The sequence below is a fragment of the Hemitrygon akajei genome, chromosome 28 (genome assembly GCF_048418815.1).
Source record: "Hemitrygon akajei chromosome 28, sHemAka1.3, whole genome shotgun sequence".
NCBI lineage: Eukaryota > Metazoa > Chordata > Chondrichthyes > Myliobatiformes > Dasyatidae > Hemitrygon > Hemitrygon akajei.
Genome location: NC_133151.1, coordinates 17,816,621 through 17,838,544, shown reverse-complemented (window position 1 = coordinate 17,838,544; position 21,924 = coordinate 17,816,621). Strand labels below are relative to the sequence as shown.

Genomic DNA, 21,924 nt, shown 5'->3' with positions numbered 1-21,924 from the left:
GCCTTATCACGACAGTGGAGGAGGCCATGGATGGACATATCGGAATGGGAAGTGGAATTAAAATTATGACCACTGGGAGATCTCACTTTCTGGCGGACGGAGCGTAGATGCTTGGCAAAGAGGTCTCACTGACATACAGGAGCCCACACTGGGACAGACTCACAGGTTAAGTGTCGCCTCACCTGGAAGGACCGTTTGGGGCCCGGAATGGTAGTGTGGGAGGAGGAGTAGGGCAGGTGTAGCACTTGTTCTGCTTGCAATGGTAAGTGCTAGGAGGGAGGTCAGTGGGGAGGGACAAATGGACAAGGGAGTCGCATAGGGAGCGATCCCTGTGGAAAGCAGAAAGTTGGAGGAAGAGAAAGATGTGATTGGTGGTAAGATCGAGTTAGAAGCAGTGGAAGTTTCGGAGAGTTATGTGCTGGATGTACAGGCTGGTGGGGTGGTAGGTGAGGACAAGAGGAACCCTATCCCTGAGCAGACATGCATGAAATGGAAGAGATGTGGTTGAGGGCAGTGTTAATGGTGGAGGAAGAAAAACCCCTTTCTTTGAAAAAAGATGACATCTCCTTCGCTCTAAAATGAAAAGCCTCATCCTGAGAGCAGATGCAGCGGAGACACAGGAATTGAGAGAAAGGGGTAGCATTTTTGCACGTAGCAGAGTGGGATAAGGTATTGTCTAGGTAGCTGTGAGAGTCCGTTGATTTATAATGGACATCGGTGGGTCAGTATTCTCCAGAGATGAGACAGTGAGATCGAGAAAGGGAAGGGAGGTGTTGGAAATGGACCAGGTGAACTTGAGGGCAGGGTGGAAATTGGAGGCAAAGTGGATGAAATCAACAAGTTCAGCATGGGTGCAGGAAGCAGCACCAATGCGGTCATCAGTATAGTGTAGGAAAAGTGAGGGACGGTCACCAGCGTAGGCTTGGAACATGGACTGTTCCAAGTAGTTGACCAACAGGCAGGCATTGTGGGACCCATGTGAGTGCCCATAGCTTTCGTTTCGAGGAAGTGGGAAGAGCCGGAGGAGAAATTACTTAGAGTGAGGACAAGTTCCGCTAAGGTGGAGGGGAACTGGTTGGGTCTGGTGTGCAGAAAGAAATGGAGAGCTCCGAGGCCTTCCTGGTGCGGGACTGGACATCCATAGTAAGAATATGATGGGGGTTGGGGGGGGCCAGGGAACCCTAGATGCTGCCTGACCTGCTGAGTTCCTCCAGCACTTTTGAATGTGCTGCTCTGATATCCGGCATCTGCAGATTTTCTCTTGTTTGGGTGTTTTGGATTTGGTTTTCAGCACGACATTGTGGACCAACTGGCCCGTTCCTGTGCTGTACTGCTCTACGTCCTTTGTTGTTCATTTAGTTAAAGGAGCTCAGAATGAACTGAGAAAACAAGGCCCTTTCTCTAGAAAATGAAAACTACTGAGAAGGAGCACACCAGAAATAAAATCAAAAACACTAGAGATTCCGCAGATGCTGAAAATCCACAGCAACGCACACAGCACGCTGGAAGAGCTCAGGCAGTATCTATAAACAGTAAATGTCTTGGGTTAAGACCCTTCATCAGGACTGAAATTAAGTTAACAGTAAGTGTTTTAAATTGAGGCTGCCCCAGTTCCTCACTGGAGCCATAATGAAGCCACTTTAGTTTTACAGATCAACTGACTCTTATCTGATTTTCTGAAGGGGAATTTTTCAAGTGCAGGTTTCCTGCTATTGGGCCTTGGGGGTTCTGTCCCCTCTGACAGGAAATGACAAGGCAGTCACGTGGGCAGCTCAACTCTGCTCCACCCAGTACACTTTGAAAGCATTTCTGAGTTCAAGTTGAAAGGAAGAGGAGAGAGAAATTCGCTGTATCTTGAGCAACAGTGACCAGTTCTCCAAATTCACAGTTAGGGGCAGCGGAAGTGGTGGACACAGGTTCGATTTCGACAGTTTATTCGAACTTTGGGCAAGCACGTGGATGAGAGGGGTACGGAAGCCCACAGTCCAGGTGCCAGTCGATAGGACTAGGCAGATTAACTGCTGAAACGGACTCGACGGGCTGAAGGGCCGATTTCTGTGCTGTAACAATCTATGACTCTATTACTTCAAATCCAAGGCTGACAAACCAGAAGTCCCAACGTGCAGGAAGGGGAGGCTTGGGAAGAAGGTCACACTCCCCAATCTCTCTCTTTCCCAAAAGTGGTCAGGTTAACACAAAATCTACAAACCCTACAATGCGACAGGATGCTGTCCTGGGATTCCAGCAATCTCTGGGTTCCCAATGGTTCTCACAAGTGGTAGGGACTTCACTCTTTGAGCAGGCAAAGGGATTCCCTCTGGAGTCAATCCCTCACTGCCATGCCTTTCCCCGTCAATCTAATGTTCTCAAATAGCTTTCCCTCTTTTACCAACTCTTGCTAAACTTCATCTCACCCTTGACCCCAACTCCACCAGCCACATTACTTGATGTTCATCCGACATACCCTCAAACCTCGTTCGTTACCACAACCCGACCTTCGCCAAAGTAGAACCTGTACTTATACACACATTACTATCCCCAACACGCACACCCCAACCATAGTGAGAGTAACACATTACAGGTTCCTGTGTTTCAACACCAGAGTACTCCCCAGAGATGCCCCCTCCTCGTCAAATTCACACAAACCCCATCTGCTCAAGATCAACAATCCTAAACCAACCCATCTCCAGAAATCCATGCTACCATGGAAGTAGTCGATCGTCTTCCCCTGCTCAAGGAGCACACCCCCTCCCCTCCACCCGAGGACAGACCAATGGACCTTCCTCCCCTGAACCACCCCTTCCCCCCTCAGCCTCCCCCACAACGAAATCCCCCAATCACAAACTCCTCTCTCCTCTCTCCATCTGAGCTCTCACAACCTCAATTCGTCCACAAATTTCGGAGGCTTCTCTTCCTGTCCAAGCCGTCCTCTCCAGCCACCACGGACTCCACAGGGCGTGACTGCCCCAGTCCATCACAGACTTCTACACCCCCAACCCTTCTGAACCAACGACTCGTCATAGCCTCCCCTCATCACAGACAAGCCCCCACAGTCAGAAACCCCCGGTCCAGGAATCTCCCCTCACACACTCGAACTCCCTCCCCAACACTCAGGACCCTGAACACCACCCCCCACACCTTCTTGGGACCCTGACCCCACCCACCCATCTTCTCAGACCCCCTCCAACTGCCCACCTTCCCTGGGGCCCCACCACACCTCCAGATCTCTCACACACTCTCTCTCTCTCTCTCACACATTCCCCACCTCAGGATCCCAGACAACCCACTCTGTACCCCCAATCACACCCCAGACCCCAACACAACCCGCTCTATACCCCCAATCACACCCCCGTTCCCCTAGGACCCCACACAACCCACTCTATACCCCCAATCACACCCCAGACCCCCACACAACCCGCTCTGTACCCCCAATCACACCCCAGACCCCCACACAACCCGCTCTATACCCCCAATCACACCCCAGACCCCCACACAACCTGCTCTATACCCCCAATCAGACCTCAGACCCCTCAGGACCCCACACAACCCGCTCTATACACCCAATCACACCCCAGACCCCTCAGGACCCCACACAACCCACTCTGTACCCCCAATCACACCCCAGACCCCCACACAACCCGCTCTGTACCCCCAATCACACTCCAGACCCCCACACAACCCGCTCTGTACCCCCAATCACACTCCAGACCCCCACACAACCCGCTCTGTACCCCCAATCACACTCCAGACCCCCACACAACCCGCTCTGTACCCCCAATCACACTCCAGACCCCCACACAACCCGCTCTGTACCCCCAATCACACCCCAGACCCCTCAGGACCCCACACAACCCACTCTATACCCCCAATCAGACCCCAAACCCCCACACAACCCGCTCTGTACCCCCAATCACACTCCAGACTCCCACACAACCTGCTCTATACCCCCAATCACACCCCAGACCCCTCAGGACCCCACACAACCCACTCTGTACCCCCAATCAGACCCCAGACCCCCACACAACCCGCTCTATACCCCCAATCACACCCCACACAACCCGCTCTGTACCCCCAATCACACCCCAGACCCCCACACAACCCGCTCTATACCCCCAATCACACCCCCATTCCCTCAGGACCCCACACAACCTGCTCTGTACCCCCAATCAGACCCCAGACCCCCACACAACCCGCTCTATACCCCCAATCACACCCCAGACAACCCGCTCTGTACCCCCATTCACACCCCAGATCCCTCAGGACCCCACACAACCCGCTCTGTACCCCCAATCACACCCCAGACCCCCACACAACCCGCTCTATACCCCCAATCACACCCCCATTCCCTCAGGACCCCACACAACCTGCTCTGTACCCCCAATCACACCCCAGACCCCCATACAACCCGCTCTGTACCCCCACTCACACCCCAGACCCCTCAGGACCCCACACAACCCGCACTGTACCCCCAATCACACCCCCGATTCCTCAGGACCCCACACAACCCGCTCTGTACCCCCATTCACACCCCAGACCCCCACACAACCCGCTCTGTACCCCCAATCACACCCCAGACCCCTCAGGACCCCACACAACCCGCACTGTAACCCCAATCACACCCCCGTTTCCTCAGGACCCCACACAACCCGCTCTATACCCCCCAATCACACTCCAGACCCCCACACAACCCGCTCTATACCCCAAATCACATCCCAGACCCCTCAGGACCCCACACAACCCGCTCTATACCCCCAATCACATCCCAGACCCACACACAACCCGCTCTGTACCCCCAATCACACCCCAGACCCCTCAGGACCCCACACAACCCACTCTGTACCCCCAATCACACCCCAGTTCCCTCAGGACCCCACACAACCCGCTCTATACCCCCAATCACACCCCAGACAACCTGCTCTGTACCCCCATTCACACCCCAGATCCCTCAGGACCCCACACAACCCGCTCTGTACCCCCAATCACACCCAGACCCCCACACAACCCGCTCTGTACCCCCTATCACACCCCAATTCCCTCAGGACCCCCACACAACCCGCTCTGTACCTCCTATCACACCCCCATTCCCTCAGGACCCCACACAACCCGCTCTGTACCCCCAATCACACCCAGACCCCCACACAACCCGCTCTGTAACCCAATCACACCCCCATTCCCTCAGGACCCCACACAACCCGCTCTGTACCCCCAATCACACCCCAGACCCCCACACAACCCGCTCTATACCCCCAATCACACCCCCATTCCCTCAGGACCCCACACAACCTGCTCTGTACCCCCAATCACACCGCAGACCCCCACACAACCCGCTCTGTACCCCCAATCACACCCCCATTCCCTCAGGACCCCACACAACCCGCTCTGTACCCCCATTCACACCCCAGACCCCCACACAACCCGCTCTGTACCCCCAATCACACCCCAGACCACCACACAACCCGCTCTGTACCCCCAATCACACCCCAGACCCCTCAGGACCCCACACAACCCACTCTGTACCCCCAATCACACCCCAGACCCCTCAGGACCCCACACAACCCGCTCTGTACCCCCATTCACACCCCAGACCCCCACACAACCCGCTCTGTACCCCCAATCACACCCCAGACCACCACACAACCCGCTCTGTACCCCCAATCACACCCCAGACCCCTCAGGACCCCACACAACCCACTCTGTACCCCCAATCACACCCCAGACCCCTCAGGACCCCACACAACCCGCTCTGTACCCCCAATCACACCCCAGACCCCCACACAACCCGCTTTGTACCCCCATTCACACCCCAGACCCCCACACAACCCGCTCTGTACCCCCAATCACACTCCAGACCCCCACACAACCCACTCTGTACCCCCCAATCACACCCCAGACCCCCACACAACCCGCTCTGTACCCCCATTCACACCCCAGACCCCCACACAACCCGCTCTGTACCCCCAATCACACCCCAGACCCCTCAGGACCCCAAAAACCCGCTCTGTACCCCCAATCACACCCCCGTTTCCTCAGGACCCCACACAACCCGCTCTATACCCCCCAATCACACTCCAGACCCCCACACAACCCGCTCTATACCCCAATCACATCCCAGACCCCTCAGGACCCCACACAACCCGCTCTGTACCCCCAATCACACCCCAGACCCCCACACAACCCGCCCTGTACCCCCAATCACACCCCAGACACCTCAGGACCCCACACAACCCGCTCTATACCCCCAATCACACCCCAGACCCCTCAGGACCCCACACAACCCGCTCTGTACCCCCAATCACACCCCAGACCCTTCAGGACCCCACACAACCCGCTCTGTACCCCCGTTCACACCCCAGACCCCCACACAACCCGCTCTGTACCCCCAATCACACCCCACACAACCCGCTCTGTACCCCCGTTCACACCCCAGACCCCCACACAACCCGCTCTGTACCCCCAATCACACCCCACACAACCCGCTCTGTACCCCCAATCACACCCCAGACCCCTCAGGACCCCACACAACCCGCTCTGTACCCCCAATCACACCCCCGTTTCCTCAGACCCCCACACAACCCGCTCTATACCCCCAATCACATCCCAGACCCCTCAGGACCCCACACAACCCGCTCTGTACCCCCAATCACACCCCAGACCCCTCAGAACCCGCTCTGTACCCCCGTTCACACCCCAGACCCCCACACAAACCACTCGGTACCCCCAATCACACCCCAGACCCCCACACAAACCACTCGGTACCCCCCAATCACACCCCAGACCCCCACACAACCCGCTCTATACCCCCAATCACACCCCAGACCCCTCAGGACCCCACACAACCCGCTCTGTACCCCCAGTCACACCCCAGACCCCCACACAACCCGCTCTGTACCCCCAATCACACCCCAGAATCCCACACAACCCGCTCTGTACCCCCAATCACACTCCAGACCCCCACACAACACGCTCTGTACCCCCAATCACACCCCAGACCCCCACACAACCCGCTCTGTACCCCCAATCACACCCCAGACCCCCACACAACCCGCTCTGTACCCCCAATCACACTCCAGACCCCCACACAACCCGCTCTGTACCCCCAATCACACTCCAGACCCCCACACAACCCGCTCTGTACCCCCAATCACACCCCAGACCCCTCAGGACCCCACACAACCCGCTCTGTACCCCCATTCACACCCCAGACCCCCACACAACCCGCTCTGTACCCCCAATCACACCCCAGACCCCCACACAACCCGCTCTGTACCCCCAATCACACTCCAGACCCCCACACAACCCGCTCTGTACCCCCAATCACACTCCAGACCCCCACACAACCCACTCTATACCCCCAATCACACCCCAGACCCCCACACAACCTGCTCTGTACCCCCAATCACTCCCCAGACCCCCACACAACCCGCTCTGTATCCCCAATCACACCCCAGACCCCCACACAACCTGCTCTGTACCCCCAATCACACCCCAGACCCCTCAGGACCCCCCACACAACCCGCTCTGTACCCCTATTCACACCCCAGACCCCCACACAACCCGCCCTGTACCCCCAATCACACCCCAGACCCCTCATGACCCCACACAACCCGCTCTATACCCCCAATCACACCCCAGACCCCCACACAACCTGCTCTGTACCCCCAATCACACCCCAGACCCCTCAGGACCCCCACACAACCCGCTCTGTACCCCCAATCACACCCCAGACCCCCACACAACCCGCCCTGTACCCCCAATCACACCCCAGACCCCTCAGGACCCCACACAACCCGCTCTGTACCCCTATTCACACCCCAGACCCCTCAGGACCCCACACAACCCGCTCTGTACCCCTATTCACACCCCAGACCCCCACACAACCCGCCCTGTACCCCCAATCACACCCCCATTCCCTCAGGACCCCACACAACCCGCTCTGTACCCCCAATCACACCCCAGACCCCCACACAACCCGCTCTGTACCCCCAATCACACCCCAGACCCCCACACAACCCGCTCTGTACCCCCAATCACACTCCAGACCCCCACACAACCCGCTCTGTACCCCCAATCACACTCCAGACCCCCACACAACCCGCTCTGTACCCCCAATCACACTCCAGACCCCCACACAACCCGCTCTGTACCCCCAATCACACTCCAGACCCCCACACAACCCGCTCTGTACCCCCAATCACACTCCAGACCCCCACACAACCCGCTCTGTACCCCCAATCACACCCCAGACCCCTCAGGACCCCACACAACCCGCTCTGTACCCCCATTCACACCCCAGACCCCCACACAACCCGCTCTGTACCCCCAATCACACCCCAGACCCCCACACAACCCACTCTGTACCCCCAATCACACCCCAGACCCCCACACAACCCGCCCTGTACCCCCAATCACACCCCAGACCCCTCAGGACCCCACACAACCCGCTCTGTACCCCTATTCACACCCCAGACCCCCACACATCCCGCTCTGTACCCCCAATCACACCCCAGTTCCCTCAGAGTCTAACAGAGCCCACTCTACACCCTCTTCTCCTCTCGGGACCACCCCCACTCTCTATCGCTCTGTACCCCGACCTCCGTCCCCCTCCCTCCCTCCCTCCCTCCCTCCCTCGCTCTCGCCCCCGCCGGCCCGTCCGGACTCACCTCCGACCCGGTACATGTTGGCCGCCATGGCCACGGTCGCCGCCCGGGGCTCGCTCGCCCTCCGCTGCTCCCGGGCTCCGCTGGGAGGGGCCTCGGGGCCCCCCTCGCCTTCCCGGTCCCTCCTGCCCCCCTCTCCCTCCCTCCCCAAACTGAATCCAACAGCCCGCCTTCCCGGGTCCTCCCTGCCCCGGAGCCGGACCGAGCGAGGGCTCCGGGCTGCCGGCGCCCCGCCGCCGCCGCCGCCGACGCCGCCGAACGAGCGCTGCTGACCCGGGAGCGGGGTTGCGTGTGGGGGGAGAAAGAGAGAGAGAGAGAGAGAGAGAGAGTGAGAGAGAGTGAGCGCGGACACGGGGGCGCGCGGGGGCCGGGGTGGTCGGGGGCGCGCGCACCCTCCGTCCCTGTCACACGCCGGGCGCGAGCGCGGGCACCGGTTATCCGCTCCCCCTCCCCCCACACTCTGGGTGAATGGACAGAGTCACGTGCCGGGGGGGGGGGGAAGGCAGTTATCGGACGTTCACGCGGGAAAGGGGGCCGGTGGTCGCGCGGGGGAGGCGGGCCGGACCGGACGGGACACGACACGCGCGAGCGAGCGAGCGAGCGTTCGGGCGGGGGAGGGGGAATGACGGCCACCGGCGCGCGCGGGGGGTCCGCCGACCGTTGAACTGTTGACCGTTGACGTGCGCGCGCGCGCGCGTGGCGGGAAGCCCCGGTTGGTGGTGGGGGGGGGAGGGAGGGGGTGGGGTTTCGCGGACGCGCGCTGCTCACGGTTGTGTCTCGCCTCGCCGCGGCCGGTTGTTTGGGCTTTAACTCCCCTCACCCCGTCCACCCGGCCTTTCGTCACGCCCGGCTGTTCCGGGAAGCCGGCGTGCCAGGGGTTAAACTCCCCTCCCCCCCCCCTCCCTCGCACTCGCACCGGCGGAGGTCATGACCCGGAGCACGTGGTTTACTGGGGGTTAACCCCTTCAGCTCCGGCGCGCAGGCGGCTGGGTCACTGTCTGCAACACCTCCCCCACCCCCACCCTCCGATTCCCCATCCCCCACCCGCTCCCCTCCCCCACACTCACCCTCTGATACCCCATCCACTTCCCTCCCCCACACAAATGCTCCATTCCACTCACGTCCACCATCCCCTGCTCCATCTAACTCTCCCCTCCACCTCCTCCTCAACCTTCACTCCCATCTCCCTTCCCCCTCGCCCTCTCCCACTCCTCCCCTCCTACTCTGTTACTTCTTCTCCCTCACCCCACTCCTTCCCCTCACTCTCCCTCCTCCATTCTGCTCCCTGCCCCTTCCTCCTCCTCTATCCCTCCGACTCCTTTCCCCCTCCTCCCTCCCCATCCCCGCCTCCTCCCCATCCCCTCCTACTCCTTCCCCCTCCTCCCCTTTACTCCTACTCCATCCCCATCCTCCTACTCCTTCTGCAACTCTTCCTCATCCCTACTCCTCCCCTCCATCTCTCCCGCACTCTGTTGCTCTTCCCTCCCCTCCCTCATAGCCCCTCAGCCTCCCATTCACCCCTCGCATACCTCCCTTTGTCCTATTGCCCTACCTTCTCCTCCACCACATCCCCTACTCCTTCCCCTCACTCTCCTCTCCATCCCTCTCCCTGACTCCTCCCTCCATTCCTCCCTCCTCTCAAATCCCTTCTTCCACCTCCCTCTATTCCCTTATTCCTCCCCCTATTCCCTTATTCCTCCCCTATTTCCCTACTCCTCCCCCTCCTACTCCTCCATCTTCTTTCCCCTTACTTCCCCTACTCCTTCCCCTGCCCTCCCCCTGTGCTACAGAGACAGGGAGGGGTGTAGGGCTGGAGGAAATTACAGAGACAAGGAGGGGCATATTTGCCAGAGAGGTTTACTGAGACCACGACATTGTGATTCACCACGGACTGGATGAGCTGAAGGGCCTGTTTCTATGACTCTGTCCTCCCGCTCTCAGGGGCGAGATCTTAGGGGCCTCTGTTGAGTTCCTGTCGCTCTGGGTTTTTACGGGATGGGGTGGCTAGTTGCATGCCAGGCCCTCCTCGTTTCACAGCCAGGCTTGGGACCGTCTGTGCTGGAGCTGGATGTTCAGGGTCCTTTATGAATTATGTTTGCTTCCCATTCTTCTTGGTAGGCTTGGAGTAGCCTTGGGTGAGTAAATGCGTGGCGTTCTGTCGACAGTGCGGACCGCACAGATGGCGAGGACCATAGTTCGTAGAGCAGTACATCACAGTACAGGCCCTTTGGCCCGCAATGTTGTGCTGGCCCTTTAACCTACCCCCCCCCCCAGATCAATCTAACCCTTCCCTCCCACATAACCCTCCATTTTTCTATCATCCATGTGCCCATCTAAGTAAATGTCCCTAATGTATCAGCTTCTACCCCCCCTCCCGGCAGCACATTCCACACACCCACCCTCTGTAAAAGACAGCCCCCCCTGATAATTTCCTTCGATCACCTTAAAATGATATTGCCTTGTGGTAGCTATTTCTGCCCCGGGAATACGTCTCTGGCTATGTCTATCCACTCATTCTATTCCTCTTATCGTGAACACCTCCATCCAAGTCATCTCTCATCCTCCTTCACTCCAAAGAGAAACGCCCTACACACACATTGTGTACAGTTCTGGTCACCCAATTATAGGAGAGATGTCAACAAAATAGAGAGAGTACAGAGGAGATTTACTAGAATGTTACCTGGGTTTCAGCACCTAAGTTACAGAGAAAGGTTGAACAAGTTAGGTCTTTATTCTTTGGAGCATAGAAGGTTGAGGGGGGACTTGATAGAGGTATTTAAAATTATGAGGGGGATAGATAGAGTTGATGTGGATAGGCTTTTTCCATTGAGAGTAGGGAAGATTCAAACAAGCAGACATGAGTTGAGAGTTAGGGGGCAAAGTTAGGGGACACGAGGGGGAATTTCCTTACTCAGAGAGTGGTAGCTGTGTGGAATGAGCTTCCAGTAGAAGTGGTAGAGGCAGGTTCGGTATTGTTATTTAAAGTAAAATTGGATAGGTATATGGACAGGAAAGGAATGGAGGGTTGTGGGCTGAGTGCAGGTCGGTGGGACTAGGTGAGAGTAAGCGTTCAGCACGGACTAGAAGGGCCGAGATGGCCTGTTTCCGTGCTGTAATTGTTATATAGACAAACATAGATAAAAGCTCTAAGAAGGGAAAAGATGAACTATGAGGGTGGACTAGCCAATAATATAAGGCAGGGTACTAGAAGTTTTTTTCAGTTATATAAAGAGTAAAAGGTGGGGGTGAGAGTTGATATTGGACCACTGGAAAATGATGCTGGTGTGGTAGTAATGGAGGTCAAAGAAATGGCAGACGAACTTAATGGGATACACAAAATACACTGCAGATGCTGGGCTCAAAGTAACACGCTGGAGGAACTCAGCAGGTCGGGCAGCATCCGTGGAAACTAACAGTCAAACGTTTCGGGCCGAGACCCTTCGTCAGGACTGAAGAGGGAGGGGGCAGGGCCCCATAAAGAAGGTGGGAAGGTGGAAGGTGCCAGGTGAAATACCAATCAGAGGAAAGATCAAGGGGTGTTGGAGGGGAAGCAGGAAGGGGATAGGCAGGAGAGGTGAAGAAGGAATGTAGGGGGAAAGCACTATGGGTAGTAGGAGGAGGCGGAACCATGAGGAGGTGATAGGCAGCTGGAGGAGGAGGCAGAGTGAAACTGGGATGGGGGAAGGAATTGCTGGAAGTTGGAGAATGGTACTTTGCACCTGTCTTCACTGAGGAAGATACCAGCTGTGTGCCAGAGATCTGTGAGTGTCAGGGAGCAGGAGAGCCATTGCTATTACAAAGGAAAACGTGCTAGGCAAACTGAAAGGTTTTAAGGTGGATAAATCAGCTGGACAACATGGGCTACATCCCAGAGTCCTGAGCAAGGTTGCAGAAGGGATAATGGATGTATTGGTCATGCTCTTTCAAGAATCACTTGATTTTGGCATGGTCCCGGAGGACTGGAAGGTTGCAAATGTCACTCCAGTCTTTAAGAAGGGAGGAAGGCAAAAGAGAGGAGATTATAGGCCAGTTAGCCTAACCTCAGTGGTTGGGAAGGTGTTGGGAGTCTATTATTAAGGATGAGGTTTCAAGGTAATAATAAAATACATCGAGGTCAGCATGGTTTCTGTCGAGGGAAATCTTGCCGGACAGATCTGTTAGAGTTCTTCGATGAAATGTCAAGCAGGGTGGATGAAGGAGAGTCAGTGGGTGCCACTTAGTTGGATTTTCAGAAGGCCTTTGATAAGGTGCTGTTACAGGACAGATGCAGGCAAGGATAGAGGAATGGCTGACAGGCAGGAGGCAGTAAGTGGGAATAAAAGGCTTTTTCTGGTTGGCTGCCGGTGACTAGTGTTCCTCAGGGGTTGGGATTGGGACTGCTGCTTTTCACATTGTTTGACAGTGATTTAGATGGTGGAATTGATGGCTTTGTGACAGAGTGTGTGGAGAATATGAAGATCGGTGGAGGGGTGGGTAGCGCTGAGGAAGCAATGTGATTGCAGCAGGACTTGGACAAATTGGAAGAATGGGCAAAAAAGTGGCAGATGGAATACGTTGTTGGGAAATGTATGATAATGCATTTTGGTAAAACGAACAACAGTGTAGACTGTTACATAAATGGGGGGAAGGTTCAAACATCAGAGGTGCTGAGGGACCTGGGACACCTTGTGCAAGACTCCCAGGAGGTTAATTTACAGGTTGAGTCTGTGGTAAAGAAGACAAATGCAATTTTGGGATTTGTTTCAAGGGGAATATAATATAAAAGCAAGGAGATAATGCTGAGGCTTTATAAGACACTAGTCAGGCCGCACTGGGAGTATTGTCAACAGTTTTGGGCCTCATATCTCAGAAAGGATGTGTTGTCATTGGAGAGAGTCCAGAGGAGGTTCATGAGGATAATTTTGGGAATGAAGGGGTTAACATATGAGGAGCATTTGGCAGCTTTGGGCCTGTACTCACTGGAATTTAGAAGAATGCGTGGGGATCTCATTGAAACCTTCCGAATGTTGAAAGGACTAGATAGGGTGGGTGTGGAGAGGATGTTTCCTGTGGTGGGGGTATCCAGAACTAGAGGGCCCAGCCTCAAAATTGATGGGCAACCCTTTAGAACAGAGGTAAGGAGGAATTTTTTTAGCCAGTGTGTAGTGAATCTGTGGAGTGTTCTGCCACAGACTGCAGTGGAGCCCTACTCTGTGCATGTATTTAAGGCAGAAATCGCTAGTTTCCAGATCGGTCAGGGAATCCAAGGGTATGGCAAGAAGGCAGGTGTATGGGGTTGAGTGGGATCCGGGATCAGCCATGATGGAATGGCAGAGCAGACTCGATGGGCTGAATGGCCTAATTCTGCTCCTATGTCTTCTGGTGTTATACAGTGCCTTGAAGCAGGGAAGGTGTGTTACCTGGCGGATTTACATCACACCTGCTGCTTAGTGGAGGCAGAAGAGTTCCACTTTAGTCTCATCCTACCACAAGTCACCTTCCACATCTTTAGTCTAAGTGAAGCTTTGCAAAGTCTTTACGTGCAAGCAGATCCCTTTTTATTAAGCGGTGCAGGTGGCGTAAATCTAACACCGTCCCTACGGTGGAGGTCGCATCCTGCCATGGGAACACTTTTCCGCAGAGGGGACTGGAAATCTGGTTAGGATCAACGGGAAGATGTAGAGAGATCCTGGAGAAAATCCTGCTGGCCTCTGCCAGAAACTTAAACTGGGGAGGAAGTTCATTTTACGACAGGGCAATGGCCCAAAGCACACGGCCAGAACAACCATGGAGCGACTTCAAATGAAAATCAGTGTCCTTGAGTGGCCCAGTCAGAGTCCTGACCTGAACCCAATCAAACGTCTCTGGCAAGGCCTCAAGATTGCTGGCCACCGCTCCCCAACCAACCTGGAAGGATTTTGCAAGGAGGAATGGGCAAATCTTGCTCCATCGCATTGTGCGAAGCTAGTAGAGATTTAACCAAAATGCTGTGAGAGGTGGTTCAACTAAGGGGATGAAGACATTTCACTTTTTCTGGCAAATAAATATCCTAAAGATCGAGGGCAGATTTGATAGAGGTATACAGCATTATGAGGGTTTTGGATAGGGTAAGTGCAAGCAGACTTTTTCTACTGAGATTGGGTGGGACTACAAATAGAGGTCACGAGTTAAGGGTGAAAGATAAAAAGTTTAAGGGGAACACAGGAGAAACTTTTTCACACAGAGGGTGGTGAGAAGGTGGATCGAGCTGCCAGCACAAGTGGTGGATGTGGGCTCGATTTCAACATTGGAGAGAAGTCTGGGAGGGGTAAGGAGGGTTGTGGTGCCAAAGCAGGTTGATGGGAGAAGGCAGTTTAAATGGATCAGCCAGGACTAGATGGGCTGAAGGGTCCTTTTAGCAGTCCTGTGGTAAGGAATGTCCCATGGAAAACACAGTCCTCACATGAACCTCAAACAGAATAAGGAAAAACACGATTTCCAAGCTACTGCTGAACCAAATACCGTTAAAAGTCAGATTTATTTTAAATTTCAAAAACAAAAAAAAAATACATATTCTGTGCAGTTTACAATCATTTAGTCTCTGTGTACTGTGCTCTGTTCCTTGTGACACGTCAGGGTCCTAATTCCCATATATAAAAAAATACCTCCCAGAACAAAGCACTTTAATTAAAACACAAAAGACAACCTGGTAAGAACCAGGACTTTTGTTAGACGACAACAAAAAAAAAGACGCTGTGGAATGTTTCGCAGTGTGGCAGACGGCTTCCTGATATTCCGGAGGACAGCCAGTCGCCCTGGATCTTCTGGGTTTGGGGGGGGAAATCGGGTCAGTTCCTGAGCAACACACACACACACACACTCAAAATGGTGGAGGAATTCAGCAGGTCAGGCAGCATCAATGAGCAGTCGACGTTTAGGGCTGAGACCCTTCACGAGGACTGGAAAAGAAGGGGACAGAAAAGGGGGAGAGGCGCCGTTGAATGGTTGGGGGTACCAGGCCGACTGCCCGCTAGCCCTGTTAGTTAGATGTTAACAGGCCTGTTTAACCTGCGGGCTCTGTGTAGACTCTCTGCGGCTACAGGAGTAACAACGGCTGGCACGCTGCCCAGGCTGGGCACTGCCCAGTCGTTCATAAGCGCCCCACCAGGCTGACCCACACACACAGCTGTCCAGCTGTCGTCTCCTCGAGCCCCAAAATGGGGAGGGGGGGTCATTGTCAGAGAGGGCTTCCCTAACCCTTTCAAGCAGAGAACAAGGAAAGAGTGGGAGGGCTGGACGGCAGCAAGAAGCCCTGGATGGGCAAAGCCAAATACAGCAGACAATTGAAATCCACCCTGCCCCCGCTGTTGCCAGTCCGGGGAGGGGGGGAGGGGGAGGACGTGCTAGGACGGGTGGGTGAGGCAAAAGGGCGCAAGGGGGGAGGTCCTGCAGGACACCTCACCGAGATTAGGTACAGATAGCAGGGCAGTCACACCCACCCACCTGCCCCGCCCAGCCTGAGCCCCTCAAGCGTTGTTGCCCGTCGCGATATCCAGTGAGGAGGCGGAGGCAGAAGAGATGGATGTACTGCGCTCCAGGCCGCCGGCCTGCACCCGCCACTGCATCACCGTGGTGTCCTTGCCGCCCGTCGAGATGAGGTGGGTGTCGTTGTGGGTGAAGCACACGTTGGTGACGTGGCTGCCGTGGCCACTGTACACGTGGCTGGGAGCCTACGGAGAGAATGAGGCCGGGCGTGAGACATTTCACAACAGCCTGACCCAGCCCAGTCCAACGCAACGAAACAGACCCCTTGACTCTACTCGTCCACACCAAGCTCCAAGTCTAGTTTGTTGTCATGCGCACAGCTGTAACGTAAAACTTACTCCAGTATCAGATACACGATGTTCACAATAAAAAACACCAATTAAGCAAAAAGGTGAGAGAATCTGCAGGTGCTGGAAATCCAGAGCAACACAAGACAAAATGCCGGAGGAACTCAGCGGGTCTACGGAGAGGAATAAGCGGCCGATATTTTGGATCGAGACCTTCGATGGCTTCAAAGGTTTCTGAGATCTCAAAGTCTGTTTACTATCACAGCATACAACCTGAAATTTGTCCTCTTCGCAGACATCCGCAAAGTAAAAATCCCCACGGAACGACAGAAGCATCAAAACCTCAATGACCCCCTGCCGCCTCACTTTACACAATCATCAACACCGCCCACCCCCCAGCGCCAGCAGAGTACCAAAGAGTCCATCGAACCCCCCCCCTCCCCACACCAGCAGAGTACCAAAGAGTCCATTGATCCACGGTACATCAAACTGCACTTTGGTATCTCTCTCAAGGAGCAGTCACTCCTGCGACAAGAGTGGACACTTTCCTCCGGCATTTTGCATGTTGTTACTCAAACAGTTTGCTTTACAATAAAACACAAACAGAATGAAACTAAGTCCATCGCAGTGCAAAGTCATCAAAATGGTCAAAACGTCGCTAATTAGTGGTGGTTGGCCCAAGAACTGAATGGCTAACAGAAGTGTACTGAAGCCAGTGAAAGCAACGTTTGGACAATTGAAGTGCCAGGCAGAATGGGAAGGGTCAGCATCAGACAGGGTCCAGGCCCTGGAGCACATGGCAGCAACTGAAGCCGTTGTTTGGACGGCAGCTTAGGCGCTGGGCCAGATTGAAAAGGTCAGGATGTTGGGGTTCAGCTCGTTGAACTGAGGGTCTGTGGACAGATCAGATTTCTGGACCTCAGCTCAGAATGCTATTTGCTCGCCTGATTTGGTCAGGGTGTTCGATGGTCTTTTTTTTAAAAACGGGTTATTTTGGGTGTCTTTGTTTTGTGGCTGCCTGTAAGGAGTCGAATCTCAAGGTTGTGTGCTGTATACATATTTCGATAATAAATCTGCTCGGAACTTTGAAGTAGCTGCTCCTGAACCTGGAGGTATGGCATTTCAAGCTTCTTTACTCCCCGATGGGGGCCTCGAGAAAGATATTAGTCCTGTTTGTCCCAAATCCTTCCATCCTGAGAGGTGGAAACGGGTAAGGTTGGCCAGCAGGGCTCTGGTGAAGCTGCTTAGGCCAATCCCCTGTATAGTGGAGTACAGAAACTTTGAAGAACTCCAATTATTCCATCAACTCTGGTTGATGGAAACGGGAGGTCATCAACGGCCTCTGCTTCACTGGGAGTGGGAGATAGGGCCCAAGAAGAAGAACCATTATGCTGTCATACATACTAACTGGGGAATCTCAATTAGGAGATTCCAAGGCCATTCATTTTCTAAGAATGCCCTCGGTATAATTATCTCTTGGTGCATTTGCATTCCTTGCAAGGGATGTAGACTTCCCTTTAGTTTCGATCTAATGAGTACAGAATGGATCACTGAACATTTCTGAAACGTAGTTATATTGCAGGAAGGTGCAATGATAATAGGATTTCTTGGGGCTTAGGAGGATCAGAGGTGATTGGCTCAAACAGAGTGAACAGACTGAGACTTTTTCCTAGGATGGCAGGATTAAAATGATGCCATTTCCGCCCTGAGAGTTTAATGTGATCGGAGGAAAGTATCGTGGGCGGTCAGTCTTACAGTTTTTTTAAACACAGAGAGTGGTGGGTGTGTGGAGCGTCCTGCCTTGCCGGGGTGGTGGTAGAGACAGATACATTAGGGGCATTTAAGAGGCTCAGGTGGATAATAGAAACATGGAGGGCTATATGGGAGGGAAGGGTTAGATTGATCTTGGAGTAGATTAAAAAGCCAACACACCACTTATTTTCCTAACCAAACAACTTGCTCGGCAACTTTCAGAGATCCATGGATGTGCACCCTGCAGGCAGGGGGCGGTAACTACAAGTGGCGGGGGAACAGTGCCTGTGGCATCTGCTCGGCACCGCTCCCTGCAGGCAGGGGGCGGTAACTACAAGTGGCAAGGGAACAGTGCCTGTGGCATCTGCTCGGCACCGCTCCCTGCAGGCAGGGGGCGGTAACTGCAAGTGGCAAGGGAACAGTGCCTGTGGCATCTGCTCGGCACCGCTCCCTGCAGGCAGGGGGCGGTAACTGCAGCCACGTGGACGTTGCAAATCTTCCTGTCGGGGTAACAAAAAAAGACGGCATTTGTATAGAAGGCAGAGGGTGGTGAGAATTCAACTAGGAGGTGGGTATAAAAGGAGGGAATAGGTTATACTTACACGTATTGGACAAACTAGGTTGAATAATTCTTTGTTCAGAATTACTATGCATGCTACGGGAATCAGGAAACGGTGATACAAAGGAAAAAGATTCCTGTCTCCAGTCCCCACACTTCATCTCAGTAGGTGGCGGTAACGCACCTTCTGTTGGTCTGCCTACCGCCTTTAAACTTCACGACAAGGAGAACTGCCGCCTGGGTCCTGTTCTCATATGCAGCCGCGTCGGAAAACCACAATACGGTAACCCAGGGAAAGGGGGGAGTGGGGAGAGGAGGGAGGTAGAGACAGTGGCGGGGAGAGGGAGGGAGGTAGGGACAGTGGGGGAGAGTGAGAGGAGGACAGAGAGACGGGGAAAGGGAGGGAGGTAGAGACAGTGGCGGGGAGACAGAGGGAAGTGGGGGAGAGGGAGGGAGGTAGGGACAGTGAGAGGAGGACAGAGAGACGGGGAAAGGGAGGGAGGTAGGGACAGTGGGGGAGAGACAGAGAGACGGGGAAAGGGAGGGAGGTAGGGACAGTGAGAGGAGGACAGAGAGACGGGGAAAGGGAGGGAGGTAGGGACAGTGGGGGAGAGACAGAGGGAAGTGGGGGAGAGGGAGGGAGGTAGGGACAGTGGGGGAGAGACAGAGGGAAGTGGGGGAGAGGGAGGGAGGTAGGGACAGTGGGGGAGAGTGAGAGGAGGACAGAGAGACGGGGAAAGGGAGGGAGGTAGAGACAGTGGTGGGGAGACAGAGGGAAGTGGGGGAGAGGGAGGGAGGTAGGGACAGTGGGGGAGAGGGGGGGAGGTAGGGACAGTGGGGGAGAGTGAGAGGAGGACAGAGAGACGGGGAAAGGGAGGGAGGTAGAGACAGTGGGGGAGAGTGAGAGGAGGACAGAGAGACGGGGAAAGGGAGGGAGGTAGGGACAGTGGGGGAGAGTGAGAGGAGGACAGAAAGACGGGGAAAGGGAGGGAGGTAGAGACAGTGGCGGGGAGACAGAGGGAAGTAGGGGAGAGGGAGGGAGGTAGGGACAGTGGGGGAGAGGGAGGGAGGTAGGGACAGTGGGGGAGAGTGAGAGGAGGACAGAGAGACGGGGAAAGGGAGGGAGGTAGGGACAGTGAGAGGAGGACAGAGAGACGGGGAAAGGGAGGGAGGTAGGGACAGTGGGGGAGAGACAGAGGGAAGTGGGGGAGAGGGAGGGAGGTAGGGACAGTGGGGGAGAGTGAGAGGAGGACAGAGAGACGGGGAAAGGGAGGGAGGTAGAGACAGTGGTGGGGAGACAGAGGGAAGTGGGGGAGAGGGAGGGAGGTAGGGACAGTGGGGGAGAGGGGGGAGGTAGGGACAGTGGGGGAGAGTGAGAGGAGGACAGAGAGACGGGGAAAGGGAGGGAGGTAGAGACAGTGGGGGAGAGTGAGAGGAGGACAGAGAGACGGGGAAAGGGAGGGAGGTAGGGACAGTGGGGGAGAGTGAGAGGAGGACAGAAAGACGGGGAAAGGGAGGGAGGTAGAGACAGTGGCGGGGAGACAGAGGGAAGTAGGGGAGAGGGAGGGAGGTAGGGACAGTGGGGGAGAGGGAGGGAGGTAGGGACAGTGGGGGAGAGTGAGAGGAGGACAGAGAGACGGGGAAAGGGGGGGGAGGTAGAGACAGGGAAGTGGGGGAGAGGGAGGGAGGTAGGGACAGTGGCAGGGAGACAGAGGGAAGTGGGGGAGAGGGAGGGAGGTAGGGACAGTGGGGGAGAGTGAGAGGAGGACAGAGAGACGGGGAAAGGGAGGGAGGTAGAGACAGTGGCGGGGAGACAGAGGGAAGTGGGGGAGAGGGAGGGAGGTAGGGACAGTGGGGGAGAGTGAGAGGAGGACAGAGAGACGGGGAAAGGGAGGGAGGTAGAGACAGTGGCGGGGAGACAGAGGGAAGTAGGGGAGAGGGAGGGAGGTAGGGACAGTGGGGGAGAGTGAGACGGGGAAAGGGGGGGAGGTAGAGACAGTGGGGGAGTGAGATACAGGGGTGGGAGTGAGGAAGGGAAAGAGAACATTATGGGAGCTCGCTTGTATGTAGGGGTGTCCATAACCCGAGGACGGCCTGTGTGCTGAACCAAATCTGACTGAGCCGGGGTATTGGAGGAACCCAGGGGGTCAGGTCTCTGCCCAGCAAGACCGAGACTTTTTCCCCAGGGGAGGGTCTAGACCTATGGGGCACAGGTTTAAAGTTGGAGGGGAGAGATTTCGAGGAGGTGTGAGGGGGTTGGCTTTTCACACGGAGAGCGGTGGAGGCAGTACGATTACAACAGAACCACACCAGGCCGTCCCATGTCAGCAGAGGTTCGAGACAGTCCCACACCAGCAGGTTCAAGACTGACCCACACCAGCAGGTTCCTGACCGTCCCACACCAGCAGGTTCAAGACAGTCCCACACCAGCAGGTTCCTGACCGTCCCACACCAGCAGGTTCCTGACAGTCCCACACCAGCAGGTTCAAGACTGACCCACACCAGCAGGTTCCTGACCGTCCCACACCAGCAGGTTCAAGACTGACCCACACCAGCAGGTTCCTGACTGTCCCACACCTGCAGGTTCCTGACCGACCCACACCAGCAGGTTCCTGACAGTCCCACACCAGCAGGTTCAAGACTGACCCACACCAGCAGGTTCCTGACCGTCCCACACCAGCAGGTTCCTGACCGTCCCACACCAGCAGGTTCAAGACAGTCCCACACCAGCAGGTTCCCGATCATCCCATGTCAACAGGTTCCAGACTGACCCACACCAGCAGGTTCCTGACCGTCCCACGCCAGCAGGTTCAAGACAGTCCCAAGCCAGCAGGTTCCTGACCGTCCCACGCCAGCAGGTTCCTGACCGTCCCACGCCAGCAGGTTCAAGACAGTCCCAAGCCAGCAGGTTCCTGACCGTCCCACACCAGCAGGTTCAAGACAGTCCCATGCCAGCAGGTTCCTGACAGTCCCACGCCAGCAGGTTCCCGACCGTCCCACGCCAGCAGGTTCCTGACCGTCCCACACCAGCAGGTTCCTGACCGTCCCACACCAGCAGGTTCAAGACAGTCCCACGCCAGCAGGTTCAAGACAGTCCCACGCCAGCAGGTTCCAGACTGACCCACACCAGCAGGTTCCTGACCGTCCCACACCAGCAGGTTCCTGA

General features: G+C 55.6%; 2 protein-coding genes across 4 annotated transcripts in view; both read right to left on the bottom strand.

Moving 5' to 3' along the window:
* Positions 1-8,935, bottom strand: part of mta2 (metastasis associated 1 family, member 2) — a 113,886-nt gene extending 104,951 nt beyond the window's left edge. Inside the window, exon 1 of one of the 3 annotated variants that reach the window (XM_073031407.1) lies at positions 8,661-8,935. In XM_073031407.1, coding sequence (XP_072887508.1) covers positions 8,661-8,688 — 28 coding nt within the window. In that variant the 5' untranslated portion in view covers positions 8,689-8,935. The remainder of the gene's footprint in view (positions 1-8,660) is intronic. The other 2 variants (XM_073031405.1, XM_073031406.1) reach the window with 2 other exon arrangements.
* A 6,199-nt stretch (positions 8,936-15,134) lies between these two features.
* Positions 15,135-21,924, bottom strand: part of LOC140717838 (echinoderm microtubule-associated protein-like 3) — a gene marked incomplete at its 5' end in the record, with an annotated part of 34,289 nt that continues 27,499 nt past the window's right edge. The window contains one exon of the mRNA XM_073031562.1: positions 15,135-16,345. Within this exon, the coding sequence (XP_072887663.1) occupies positions 16,142-16,345 (204 nt within the window). The remainder of the gene's footprint in view (positions 16,346-21,924) is intronic.